The following is a 13,493-nucleotide window of genomic DNA, read 5'->3' as shown; positions in this document are numbered from 1 at the left end:
GCACGTCAAGTATATCCACCACAATAAAATGCCAAAAGTGACATTCATCGCTTTAGAGAGAATACACATACCACAGCGCGGAGGCGATTGGAACAAAAAGCTTCTCCAAATGGAGATGCGATGGATTAGACGTCTGAATGCCACCAAATACCCTGGATTAAACGAAACGGAAAGTTTTAGACCATTCCTTGAAGGCTTTGCCTCTGGGAAAACGGACTAAAATTAAATATGATACCTGAAACGAGGTTTGTCCTTTAAGTAACAACTTATAGCTTAAAAATTTTAAACCATCCTTCCCCCCATTTATTTATTACCTTGAAAACAAATCCCAGATATAAACATCCTTTCTGGTATGCCAGACTTTGGGACATGTCCGACACATCCCCCACGGGAACATCATTCCCCTTTGGATATGCTCCTTCATTATTTATTTATATTTTTTTCTGCTGTTAAAACTATGATATACGCAAAAATTATGTACACATGAATTAATAATTAAATATTATATACATTGTTGCATATATATATTGTGTAATGTATACTTTGCTTCAAAACAGACATCCTGATCCTCATGAGCTTGCTCCCGGCACGGTAAGCCCCTGCCCCTATCAAGGACAGGGGCAATTGTGACATGGAAGAGCTAAACATCATGCCTCTGACCACGGCCAGACAACTCCATGTTTCACACTCCGTGTCGGCGGCCGCTTTCCCTGCCCGACAGGCTCGTACTGCGTGCGCAACACCCAGGCGCCTGCGCAGTACGGGACCATTACGTCACGGACAAGGAAGAGCTGCATACGTGCGGCGCCTTCTGCGCATGCGCGAGCAGCGTTAAAAGGCCGGGGAGCCGGCGTCTCCCTTCACATCCCTCCTAGCGAGGGAACAGGAGAGACACGGACCGCTGCAGTGGAGAAATTCCTATCATACTTTACCTCATCTGCTCAAATGTAAGTTTTTAAATGGACCTCATGGATCCATAAGCTTTCAAGTCACCTTTAATAAAGTACTCACCACTGACCACCAATGTATATAATAGGAATTATATTATTTATAATTCCTTTAGAAATGGCATACTGAAGCAAGGCTGCAAATCTACTTGCGGCATTGGAATCTTCCATCCTGCAACCCACCAAATGTAAGTTGGTCTAGGCGGATATATAAAAAATCTGCATAAATAAACAAATACTACTATTGTGAAAAAACCTTGCTTTTTTATATACATATATACATTATGACTTTGTAGAAAAGGATAACGCAGGACTTTGTTGGATTACCACCAAGCCACCATATATGAACACCTATATTGAATGCGTGAGTAAATGGTGAATATTGAATACCTTTAGGCTATCAATACCTAAAAACAATACTTACACTCACATATCCTTCCAGACAGAGGCACCCCACGACTCCTTGTAGCAGGCTCAGAGGACACAGAGATTGGTCTATTGAAGCAAGGTCCCATAGTGTATGTACTTCAAATACTCTATACTAAAACTCCAGTATTTTTCTACATGAATATTTACAATAACAGATATGTTATTGACTTTATATATTTCAGCTGGGTGACAAAAATCTTTGAGAAAGGCTTAAAGAAAGCCGAAACGCGTCAGATTCAGGGATAAACTCTGTGAACTACTACTTCCTGGACTACACAGGAAACACAGAGATTATTATCCTTAATTTTGTCACAAACTATCACATATGTCACAGATTCCCTCGAATCATTTTTCTCCTTCTACCTTTACCACATTGGGCCTATACCCAAATCACATATCTCCACCTTATTGGAATGTATGTATATATTATTATGCCTTAAATATAACGGAATAAATCCGATACTTTTTTTACTTTTACTTGTAGTAATATTATTACTTGCCCTAAAAGTCCCACTACTTTGGCCTGAGACACCAAACCCCCCACAATTTTTTCTGATACCACTGTATAGTGGGCTGCTGCTGGTATAAAAGGTGGTGTACCTTTGTAAAGTGTATAGTGCAAAAGTATACCTGCGCTGCTAACAAAGCAAATACATAAATAAATCCCAATAAATATGGTGTATAAATAATCTGTGTAAGGTGCTAGTGCTCAACTTCAAACACACATTCCTATATCATAATCCCAATCAATATATAAAAAATCATAAAAATACAATAAATACAAATTTTATCACGTGTAAATAAATATCAAAAAAGTCTTTCAATAAAAGACGTGCTTAAATAGTGACAGTCTTTGTGCAAAACATAAGTCCAAAGTGCTGCGTGCTCGTAAAAGAAGTGCCGGTGCTTTCTCTACACGAGTAGGTGCTCCCCTCCTGGACCCCTACTCACCAGAAGCCAAATAATACACCGCTTTCAGAATATCCTTAGATAGGACGAGCCTTAATGGACCATCAACTCAATCAGCTTTCCTGTAGGTCATATCATCCAGGTATTGCTCAAAAAAATGGAAAGAGATGCTGGCATCGTGAAGTATGTAATCACTTTATTCGATGCACACAATACAAGATACACTTGCAATGTGGCAAGGGTTAAAACGCCTAAAAAATCATCCCACGGGTTGCCAATCCAAACGGCTATACTCACTCCCCGTGTCCCCGTATGTCGGAAGGTGGATGTAGTTTGGCGTAGTACGTACTCGGACGAACAGCTTGACGCGTTTCGCTCCGCACACAGAGCGTTATCAAAAGGCTTTTGATAACGCTCTGTGTGCGGAGCGAAACGCGTCAAGCTGTTCGTCCGAGTACGTACTACGCCAAACTACATCCACCTTCCGACATACGGGGACACGGGGAGTGAGTATAGCCGTTTGGATTGGCAACCCGTGGGATGATTTTTTAGGCGTTTTAACCCTTGCCACATTGTAAGTGTATCTTGTATTGTGTGCATCGAATAAAGTGATTACATACTTCACGATGCCAGCATCTCTTTCCATTTTTTTGAGCAATACCTGGATGATATGACCTACAGGAAAGCTGATTGAGTTGATGGTCCATTAAGGCTCGTCCTATCTAAGGATATTCTGAAAGCGGTGTATTATTTGGCTTCTGGTGAGTAGGGGTCCAGGAGGGGAGCACCTACTCGTGTAGAGAAAGCACCGGCACTTCTTTTACGAGCACGCAGCACTTTGGACTTATGTTTTGCACAAAGACTGTCACTATTTAAGCACGTCTTTTATTGAAAGACTTTTTTGATATTTATTTACACGTGATAAAATTTGTATTTATTGTATTTTTATGATTTTTTATATATTGATTGGGATTATGATATAGGAATGTGTGTTTGAAGTTGAGCACTAGCACCTTACACAGATTATTTATACACCATATTTATTGGGATTTATTTATGTATTTGCTTTGTTAGCAGCGCAGGTATACTTTTGCACTATACAATTTTGCAAAAATAGCAATATTTTTCACATTTTTTTATATGAAAAAAATGTAAAAATCAAAATTTTTTAACATTTTCGGCCAATTTGTTTTATGCTACATATGTTTGGTAAAAAAAAAATCGCAAAAAGCGTATTTTGATTGGTTTGCGCAAAAGTTATCGCGTTTACTAACAAAGGGAAAGATTTTTGTCATTTTTGTTGTTTTTTTTTTTAACGCGTAATGGCGGCGATCTGCGATTTTTTTTGCGGTACTGCGACATTGCGGCGGACAGATCGGACCCTTGACTGACATTTTTGACACTTTTGGGGTTACCAGTGACATTTCTACAGTAATCAGTGCTATACATATGCACTGTTACTGTAAAATTACACTGGCAGTGAAGGGGTTAACTTTTTTGAGAGGGAGGGGCTATGTGTGTCCCTAGGGGCGTGATTCTAACTGTGATTGGCTGTGGCTTGAGATGTATGAACAGTGATCAACGGTTCTACATAGTAGAACCGTATGATCATCATTCATACACCGGGGAGAATGACAGGCGGCTTGTTTACATTAGCCGCCTGCCTTTCTCCCTCTCCCCTGACGATCGCCGTGTGACCGGCAGACATCGGGTCCGCCGGTCACATGCGCGGGGGGGTCCGTGACCACTCGGGAGCGGGAGCGAGCCTCCGGCGGCGCGCTCGCTCCCTAGACCCTCACAGGCTAGCGACGTAGACCTACGTCACTCTGCCTGTGAGGGGCTGACCGCCGCAGTAAATAGTCGTGCGGCGGTCGGCAAGTGGTTAAAAAAATTGCTGCGCAAATATTGCGTGACATAAAAATTTGCAACAACCACCATTTTATTTCCTAGGGTCTCTGTTAAAAAAAACATACAATGTTTGGGGGTTCTTAGTAATTTTCTAGCAAAAAGAAAGATGATTTTTACATGTAGGAAAGGAGTACCAGAATAGGCCTGGTATTGAAGTGGTTAAAGTGTTTGTAACCTTGGAACTGCATTACACTGCCAGCCCCTCTCTTGTATCCTGCTATACCATGCACCAAGGCTCCTTTCACGCGGGCGGTGCGCCCAACGGAGTCCGTTCTGCTCAGTGGGGGATCCGCCGATTCCCGCTGAGCAGGCGGATGACAGCTCTGTCTTCGCTCTGTGTGCAGAGACTGAGCTGTCAGATCCCCACTGTCCTCTATGGGGAGATCAGATGAGAATGGACCACCTGTCCGTTCTCATCCGATCCGATCAAATCCTCCAGACGGATGGAAAATAGGGGTTCCATCCCTCCGGATTTCACAGACAGGATCGGATAGCAGCAGGGGTCAGCTGAGAAACTGACAGGCGGATCGGATCGCCTGTGTGAAAGGGGCCTACATTTTTGTAAAAAAGGAAGCATCTAGATACCATTTTTGCAGATATCTTCAGGTCAGTCATGTGACTCCCGGCCAGCTGGGAGGTCATGTGACCGCTGTGCTGGCCAATCAGCTCCTCCCGCTGTAGCCCTTAGATGGGGGCAGAGAGCGTCCGGGAGTCACATGACAGAATCTGCAAAAATCTTTTTTAGAGGCTTTGTTTGCTGAATACAAGAGAGTGGCTGGCAGTAAAAAATTTTTTAGGAAACATTTAGGGGCACGTGGTCTGCCCTGTGGGGGGGTCAGGACCAAGCAGGTATTGTAGAAGCTGCAAAGGGGTAATTGAAAAAACAAAAGCACTATGCTACAGCTTTCAATTTAATGGGACAGGAGCATCATTTTTTTTGGGGGGGGGGGGGTAACAACCACTTTAACTACTTCAACTATGGAAGGTTTTACACTCATCCTGACCAGGCCATTTCTTGCGATACAGGACTGCGTTGGTTTGACTGACAATTGTACGGTCGTGTGACGCTGTAGAATTTTTCTTTTTTTCCCACAAATAGAGATTTCTTTTGGTGGTATTTGATCACCTCTGCGGTTTTTATTTTTTTCGCTATAAACAAAAAAAGAACCACAATTTTGAAAAAAATATATATTTTTTAATTTCTGCTATAAAATATTTCCAATAAAAAAATTTAGAAAAAATATCATTTTTTTCATCAATTTAGGCCAATACTCTGCTACATATTTTGGGGAAAAAATTCTAATAAGTGTATATTGTTTGCTTTGCTCAAAAGTTAGAGCGTTTACAAACTATGGGATAGGATTTATGGACTTTTTTTTTTTGTTTTTACTAGTAATGGCGGCGATCAGCGACATTGCGGCGGACAAATCTGACACTGAGTGACACTTTATGGGGACCAGTGAAACCAATATAGTGATCAGTGCTAAAGAAAATGCACTGTTACTGTATGAATGACAGTGGCAGGGAAGGGGTTAACACCAGGGGGTGATCAAGGGGTTAAGTGTGCTCCTAGGGAGTGCTTTCTAACTGTGGGCAAAGTTAATGCACTAGAAGAAAAGAGAGACCTGTGTTTCAGCTTAGATGAGACACAAGATCTCTCTTTTCCTCCCTGACAGAACAGCAGTCTGCCTTGTTTTGTCCGTGATTTTCAGGGACTGTCCCTGATTTGGAACAAAGTCCCTCTGTCCCTCATTTTGGTCTGATTTATATAGTTGTATATAAAATGCACTTTTTATCTTTCAAAAAGCCTTTCCCAGTGCCAATATGTTTCATCCAATTTCTAAATTGCCATATTTGTACATTTTAAAAGCCAATATAAAGGAATAGTAGTGATAAAAAAAAAGCTTTTTTTGGGTTTAACTAATCCTTTTTTTGTATCATTCTCCTTTAAGAGGGCGTGGCAGGGGGTGTGTTCTATGCCTATATACTTTTGCAAGTGGGTGTCCCTCATTCCCATTTCAAAAACTTGGGAGGTATGCATAGGCAGACCACCGTTCTGTCATCTCGCCCAACAATTGGCGGGTTCTATTTACAGCGGGAGCGGCACACGTGCGCCCCTGACATCTCATTCACAAAATCCCTCCCGTACACGTACGTGATTTTTCGCGGCCAGGCCGCCCTGCCGTGGTGCATATGTGGTGGGCGGTCTGAACGTGGTTAAAAGTGAAATTATCCTTTAACCACTTAAGGACCAGGCCTATTTCTGACACTTGTTTACAAATTAAAATCAGTGTATTTTGCTAAAAAATTACTTAGAACCCTCAAACATTATATATATTTTTTTAGCAGAGACCCTAGAGAATAAAATGGAGATCATTGCTATACTTTATGTTAGGGATGCACCGAAATGAAAATTCTGGGCCGAAACCGAAACCGAAAATGCAGGATGCCCTTGGCCGAAAACCGAAACCGAAAATGACTTTTTCCCCCCAATTTTTTTAAAATAGATAGAAGAGGGGCATACACCAGAAACAGGTAGTGACGTACACCTGTCGCTGCCACCCTGTCACAGTATATGTACTGTGATGGGTTGGCAAGAGGTTAATTTAATTACCAATGGTATTTGTATTATGCAGCATGAGGGGGTTAATGTATTGTCACTGCTGGTCACTCATCTATTAGTGATCGACCAGTGGCAGTTAATTAACCCCTTTGTGCTGCATTAGTGCAACCAGTATCAGTGTTAATTAACACTGGCTGCACTGACACTGGTTGCACTAATGCAGCACAAAGGGGTTAATTAACTGCCACTGGTCGGTCACTAATAGATGAGTGACCAGCAGTGACAATACAATTAACCCCCTCATGCTGCATAATACAAATACCATTGGTAAGCTGCCTCAGCTTCGGCAGTTTTAACCCATTATCAGCCTAAATGGGATAGGCTAATTTTCAGCCGAAATTTCGGTGCATCCCTAGTAGTAGGTATATATATACACACACAGCGAGGAGTATATAGTAGAGGTGTATATACATAGTACACAGTGTGTATATAGTAGAGGTGTATATACAGTGTGTACCCGTCCCCGGGTCGGAGTGTCCCACCTGGCGGTGGCAGAGTGGAGGTTCTGGTCCTGCATGTCCATGTGTATCCGGGTGTAGGGTTGGTGGGGGAGACCCCCCGGGCGGGGTGGGTCGGGTGGTGTTGGGGGTGCCCGGGGCGGCCAGGCGGATCTGATCACGGGGACAAACACACGGGTCATGTGAGGAGATCCCTTCCCTGCCTCTCCTGCACCGCCGCCGCGACACGTGAGGAGGGAGGCGGGGAGAAGAAGAGGCACCTCACACACACACAGCTCACACCGCACCGAGCACCGGGAGCGCGCCTGGGATGGAGAGGAGCGAGCGGGTGGGCCCGACACACACCACAGCAGGAGGGTTTGGCAAGCGCAGCGCCGAGAGCAGAGCGGGCGGGCCTGAGGAGCTGAGGAAATAGGAGGCAGGCGGGCCCCGGACACACACTGTCACCGGTCATTCTCGTGGGACACAAAAAGAGGCGGACGGGCGAATCTTTTTTCATTCCGTCCTTTTGCACACATTGTGGGAGTGAAGGCTCACATAGTTACAGTTCATTCCTACACAGATCGTAGTACCGTAGTAGGGACATCATTGAGAGGCGGGCGGCCGGCCAGAGGCGGGACTTTTCAAACCTGCGCTGCGCCCTCCTCCTTTCTCACGGCGGCCATTAATTTCGGCATTTTTAACCCATTATCGGCCGAAGTGGGATAGGCTCATTTTCGGACGATAATTTCGGTGGCCGAAATTTCGTTGCATCCCTACTTTATGTCACACTGTATTTGAGCAGCTGTCCTACAAATGCATTTTTTTTTGGAAAAAAAAACACTTTTTTGAATTAAAAAAATAGGAAAACAGTAAAGTTAGCCCAATTGTTTTCTAAAGGTAATGTTACACCGAGTAAATTGATACCTAACATGTCATGCTTATAAAAATTGCACACGCTCATGAAATGGTGACAAACATTGGTACTTAAAAATCTCCATAGGCGACACTTTAAAAATTTCTACAGGTTACCAGTTTAGAGTTACAGAGGAGGTCTAGGGCTAAAATTTTTGCTCTTGCTCTAAGGTTTGCGGCGATACCTCACATGAACACCGTTTACATATGTGGGCACGGCTTGCGTATGCAATCCCTTCTGCGTGCAAACTCGGAGGGAGGGGGCACTTTTTTTTTTTTATTATTATTTATTTTACCTTTTATTTTTACACTGTCCATTAAAAAAAATGTTTTGATCACTTTTATTCCTATTACTATACAAGGTATTCAAACATCCCTTGTAATAAAAATAAGCAGAACAGGTCCTCTTTATTGTGAGATCTGGGGTCAAAAAGACCTCAGATCTCACAAATACACTTAAAAGCAAAAAAAATAAAAATAAACAATAATTGAAAAAAAAATTTCATTTTTTAAGTGCAAAAAAAAGGGCCCTTTAAGGCTGTTGGGTAGAAGCGACATATGATGTTGCTCTGGTCCTCCAAGGCCATAGAGTTGAGTGGAGGCCATCTTGCCCTCACTCAACTTCCTTCCTGAAACATGGACGGACCGAATCATTTTTCCCACTAACGACGAATCCAGGAAGTGGGGAAAATGACCGGGAAGTGGTGGGGCGGTGCACCTGTCCCGCCGCCCATAAAAGTGATCCCGCAGCGAGTCTGCCCCTGGGACAGCTTTTATGTGAAAGAGGACCTCTGGCCGTTTAGAAAAATGCTGGGGTTATGGCAGCTATCTGCTGCCATAAAACCTGCATTTAACCACTTGCCGACTGCTCACAGTAATCCTACTGTGGCAGTGCGGTTCCCCTGGGTCCAGCGACGTAGACCTACGTTGCTGGACTCCTAGTGGTCTCAGCGCGTGCTCCCCCTGTGTTTAGACACAGCGGGAGTCAGGCCGGAGGAGGAGAGGCGGCGATCGCTGCCTCCCTTCCCCGATCGTTGGGGAAAGTGTGAGAAGACCCGCCTGCTTATGTAAACAAAGCAGGCGGATCTTCTCTGTGACAGACAGGGAGAGATCACAGGATTCAGCATAGCTGAACCTGCGATCCCTGTCTCTGTCACAGAACCCCCCCCCCCCCATGTCAGTAAGCATTAGGCATACATTTACCCTTTGATCACCCATAGGGTTAACCCCTTCCCTGCCATTATTACAGTAACAGTGCTTATTTATAGCACTGGTTACTGTAGTAATGTCACTGGTCCCCCCAGGAATGTCAGTTAAGGGTCCGTTCTGTCCGCCGCAATGTTGCAGTCCCACAAAAAATTGCAGATTGCCGCCATTACTAGTAAAAAAAAAACAATAATCTTTCCTGTAGTTAGTAAACGTGATAACTTTTGTGCGAACCAATCAAAATACGCTTATTGCAATTTTTTTTTTACCAAAAATATGTAGCAGAAAACAAATTGGCCTAAAATTTAAAAAAATTAGATTTTTTTTGGAATGTTATATAGCAGAATGTGAAAAATATTGTTTTTTTTTTTTTTTAAATTCTTGCTTTTTTTGTTTATAGCGCAAAAATTAAAAATCGCACAGGTGATCAAATACCACCAAAAGAAAGCTCTATTTGTGGGAAAAAAAGGATGTAAATTTTGTTTGGATACAGCGTCGCACAACCGCGTAATTGTCCGTTAACCACTTAAGCCCCGGAGGATTTGGCTGCTAAAGGACCAGGGTTTTTTTTGCGATTTTTTACTGCGTAACTTTAACGGACAATTGCGCGGTCGTGCGACGCTGTACCTAAACGAATTTGACGTCCTTTTTTTCCCACAAACAGAGCTTTCTTTTGGTGGTATTTGATCACCTGTGCGATTTTTTGATCACGCGCTATAAACAAAAAAAGAGCGTAAATTTTGCAAAAATAACAATATTTTTCACATTTTTTTATATGAAATTCCCCAAAAAAAAAAGTAAAAATCAAAATTTTTTAACATTTTTCGGCCAATTTGTTTTATGCTACCTATGTTTGGTAAAAAAAATCGCAAAAAGCGTATTTTGATTGGTTTGCGCAAAAGTTATCGCGTTTACTAACAAAGGGAAAGATTTTTGTCATTTTTGGTGTTTTTTTTTTTAACGCGTAATGGCGGCGATCTGCGATTTTTTTTTCGGTACTGCGACATTGCGGCGGACAGATCGGACCCTTGACTGACATTTTTGACACTTTCGGGGGTACCAGTGACATTACTGCAGTAATCAGTGCTATACATATGCACTGTTACTGCAAAAATGACACTGGCAGGGAAGGGGTTAACTTTATTGGACAGGGAGGGGTTAAGTGTGTCCTAGGGGCGTGATTCTAACTGTGTAGGGACATTCCTATTGGTGTAAAAGCAAAGATCAACTGTTCTACATAGTAGAACGGACAGATCTTCACTTTTACACAGGGAGAACTGACAGGCAGCTTGTTTACACAAGCTGCTCTGTCTTTCTCCCTTCACAGGAGCGATCGCAGTGTGACTGGCGGACATCGAGTCCGCAGGTCACACGCACTGACTTGTCTGTGAACGAGCCGCGGCGGGCGCGCGCTCGCCCGCGATAGGCTCGCAAGTCAGTGACAGGCGAGTGACGTACCGATACTTCACTCTGCCTGGCCGGGGCTGACCGCCGCAGTATATAGTCGTGCGGCGGTCGGCAACCGGTTAAAGTCACGCAGTGCCGAATCGCAAAATTAGGGCCTGTTCAGGAAGGGGGTAAAATCTTGCGGTCTTAAAGTGGTTAATGTCAAAGTACCAACGTAAATACATGGCAGACAGCCTCGGAAGTGGTTAAACCGCATTTCTAATTGCATATTGTACTTGTTTGTAGCCTAAACAGTGGCGTAGCGTGGGGGGTGCAGGGGGGGCCGGCCGCACCGGGCGCAACTTCTGGGGGGGCGCATCTGCAGTGTTACTCTGTCTGTCTGACTTTGACATACACAGTTCACACACTGTCTGCGGCTGCCTCCATCTTTAGGCTGGGAGATGTCCAGCGCGGCCGCCCTATGGCTGAAAATGGTGGGTCGGGGCCGGGCTGGACTGTGCCTCACCTGTCCATTGGTCTAGGTTGGGGTGGCGTTGCAAGCCAAGCCCCGCCTATGCCGCCTCTCCTCACTGCTCAGTCAGTTTAGCAGCGAGTGAGTCAGCAGCCTGGCGCTGGTCTGTCTGCATTGAAAGGGGGCACAATGATCTCTCTGCATTGAAGGGGGGCATGCTGGTTATTCTGCATTGAAAGGGGGCATTCTGGTCATTCTGCATTGAAAGGGGGCACGCTGGTCACTCTGCATTAAAGGGGGCACGCTGGTCACTCTGCATTGAAAGGGGGCATGCTGGTCCCTCTGCATTGAAAGGGGGCACGCTGGTCATTCTCCATTGAAAGGGGCCACGCTGGTCACTCTGCATTGAAAGGGGGCACGCTGGTCACTCTGCATTGAAAGGGGGCACGCTGGTCACTCTGCTTTGAAAGGGGGCACGCTGGTCATTCTGCATTGAAAGGGGGCACGCTGGTCCCTCTGCATTGAAAGGGGGCACGCTGGTCATTCAAACTTGTATTTAGATGCATTTTACTTTAATTACATCAGTATTTTCATAACAAACAATACATGTGCTTAGGGCGTAAGGGTTTCTTTAACTAATCTAGTGGAAGACACTCGAGTGTTAAAATCCCGCGGGTTAGGGGGCACAAATTACTTGCCTTGCCCCAGGTGCTGACAACCCACGCTACGCCACTGAGCCTAAATACTGAAATTTGCACTTATAAGCGTGATTTTTGTACGTTTTGTAAATGCCAGTGATAACTTGGCTGTGCCAGTAAATTTTGGGTGTGGTGTCAGTAAATCCCAATCTGGTAGGTTGGCAGTACTGGTAAGGAGGAGATAGAACTGCTCTCCTCCCCTTGCCAAGCCCAGGAAACACACTGGAAACTTGATACAGTTGAAAATATACTTGTACAAAGCTTGTAATAGGATTTACAAACACGTTTAGGTGCCCCAAACTCTTTCCAGTCACCAGAAACCTTCAGAGAGGTAGAAGAAGCTTTGTATATGCTCCATCTCTATGTATAGTGACATGTAGCATCCTCTAGCAGTGTGCAGGCCTGCAGTAACGTGTCCCCCCGGAGATCATTGATGATGTGTACAATGCCTCCACCACTGCAGCGCTACTTCCTGGACTAGGCGGTACACAGGCAGCCCGCTATCAGGAGGAGGAGAACTCTGTCTGTATACCTCGTGCTATGGCCGTGCGCGCTGTGAAGGTTGGTGCCGCCATTATGTAAATACATTCCGTTCCTCGGTGTAGGGCGGAAGTGTTTGGATTAGCTAGCTGTGTGTTCATGTTTGATCCGGGGAATAGAGCTGTCCGGGTACTATGCTGACTGGGAGCACACAGGCCGTGATCCCGCATTCACTCTGTGCTGAGAGAGCACTTCTCCCTCTCCTCATAGCACAGTGTGCACACTATACAGCACGGGTCCCTTCCTCCCTTCATAATAAGCGCCTATCACCATGGCCTATTATACTATATATATATAGATATATATATCTATATATATATAGTGCCCTCATTCTGTATATAGGTGGGTGACTGTGCATTCCTAGTCTATGGACTGTTTATGCTCTCTTTATTTCCTATTCTGCACTTCACATGGCTTTCCTTTATTCACAAGTATGTTATGACCTTGATAGGTTACATTCATACTGGCACTCCTCTATTTAGTATTTCTAAATGCACATTGTATCTGATCTGAAGCATGGATTCAAAACTTTCTTACCTCCAACATAACGTTTTCCCACATTTCGATCTTTCCACTTTATCCCTGTGTAACGTTACTGACAGGGAAACCTATTTGTTACAGTTCAATGACCTACCTGCGAAACGTGCGGAGAGAAGCCCCTCACCCGCTGTACCTCTTCTCCCCCCTCTCTCTTTCTCCCCCTCTCCCCCCCTCTCTCTTTCTCCCCCTCTCCCCCCCTCTCTCTTTCTCCCCCCCTCTCCCCCCCCTCTCTTTCTCCCCCTCTCCCCCCCTCTCTCTTTCTCCCCCTCTCCCCCCCTCTCTCTTTCTCCCCCTCTCCCCCCCTCTCTCTTTCTCCCCCTCTCCCCCCCTCTCTCTTTCTCCCCCTCTCCCCCCCTCTCTCTTTCTCCCCCTCTCCCCCCTCTCTCTTTCTCCCCCTCTCCCCCCTCTCTCTTTCTCCCCCTCTCCCCCCTCTCTCTCCCCCCTCTCTCTCCCCCCTCCCCCTCCTCCTCTCTCCCCCCCTCC

The 13,493-nt window shown here is 44.8% G+C and overlaps 1 protein-coding gene across 1 annotated transcript in view; it reads left to right on the top strand.

The window, feature by feature from the left end:
• Window positions 1-534: 534 nt before the first annotated feature.
• Window positions 535-13,493, top strand: part of MTAP (methylthioadenosine phosphorylase) — a gene marked incomplete at its 5' end in the record, with an annotated part of 58,845 nt that continues 45,886 nt past the window's right edge. The window contains one exon of the mRNA XM_082245217.1: window positions 535-591. Within this exon, the coding sequence (XP_082101343.1) occupies window positions 535-591 (57 nt within the window). The remainder of the gene's footprint in view (window positions 592-13,493) is intronic.

The sequence above is a fragment of the Pelophylax lessonae genome, assembly GCF_965119305.1.
Source record: "Pelophylax lessonae genome assembly, chromosome: 1".
Classification (NCBI taxonomy): Eukaryota; Metazoa; Chordata; class Amphibia; order Anura; family Ranidae; genus Pelophylax; species Pelophylax lessonae.
This window is presented reverse-complemented; position numbering and strand designations above follow the sequence as displayed.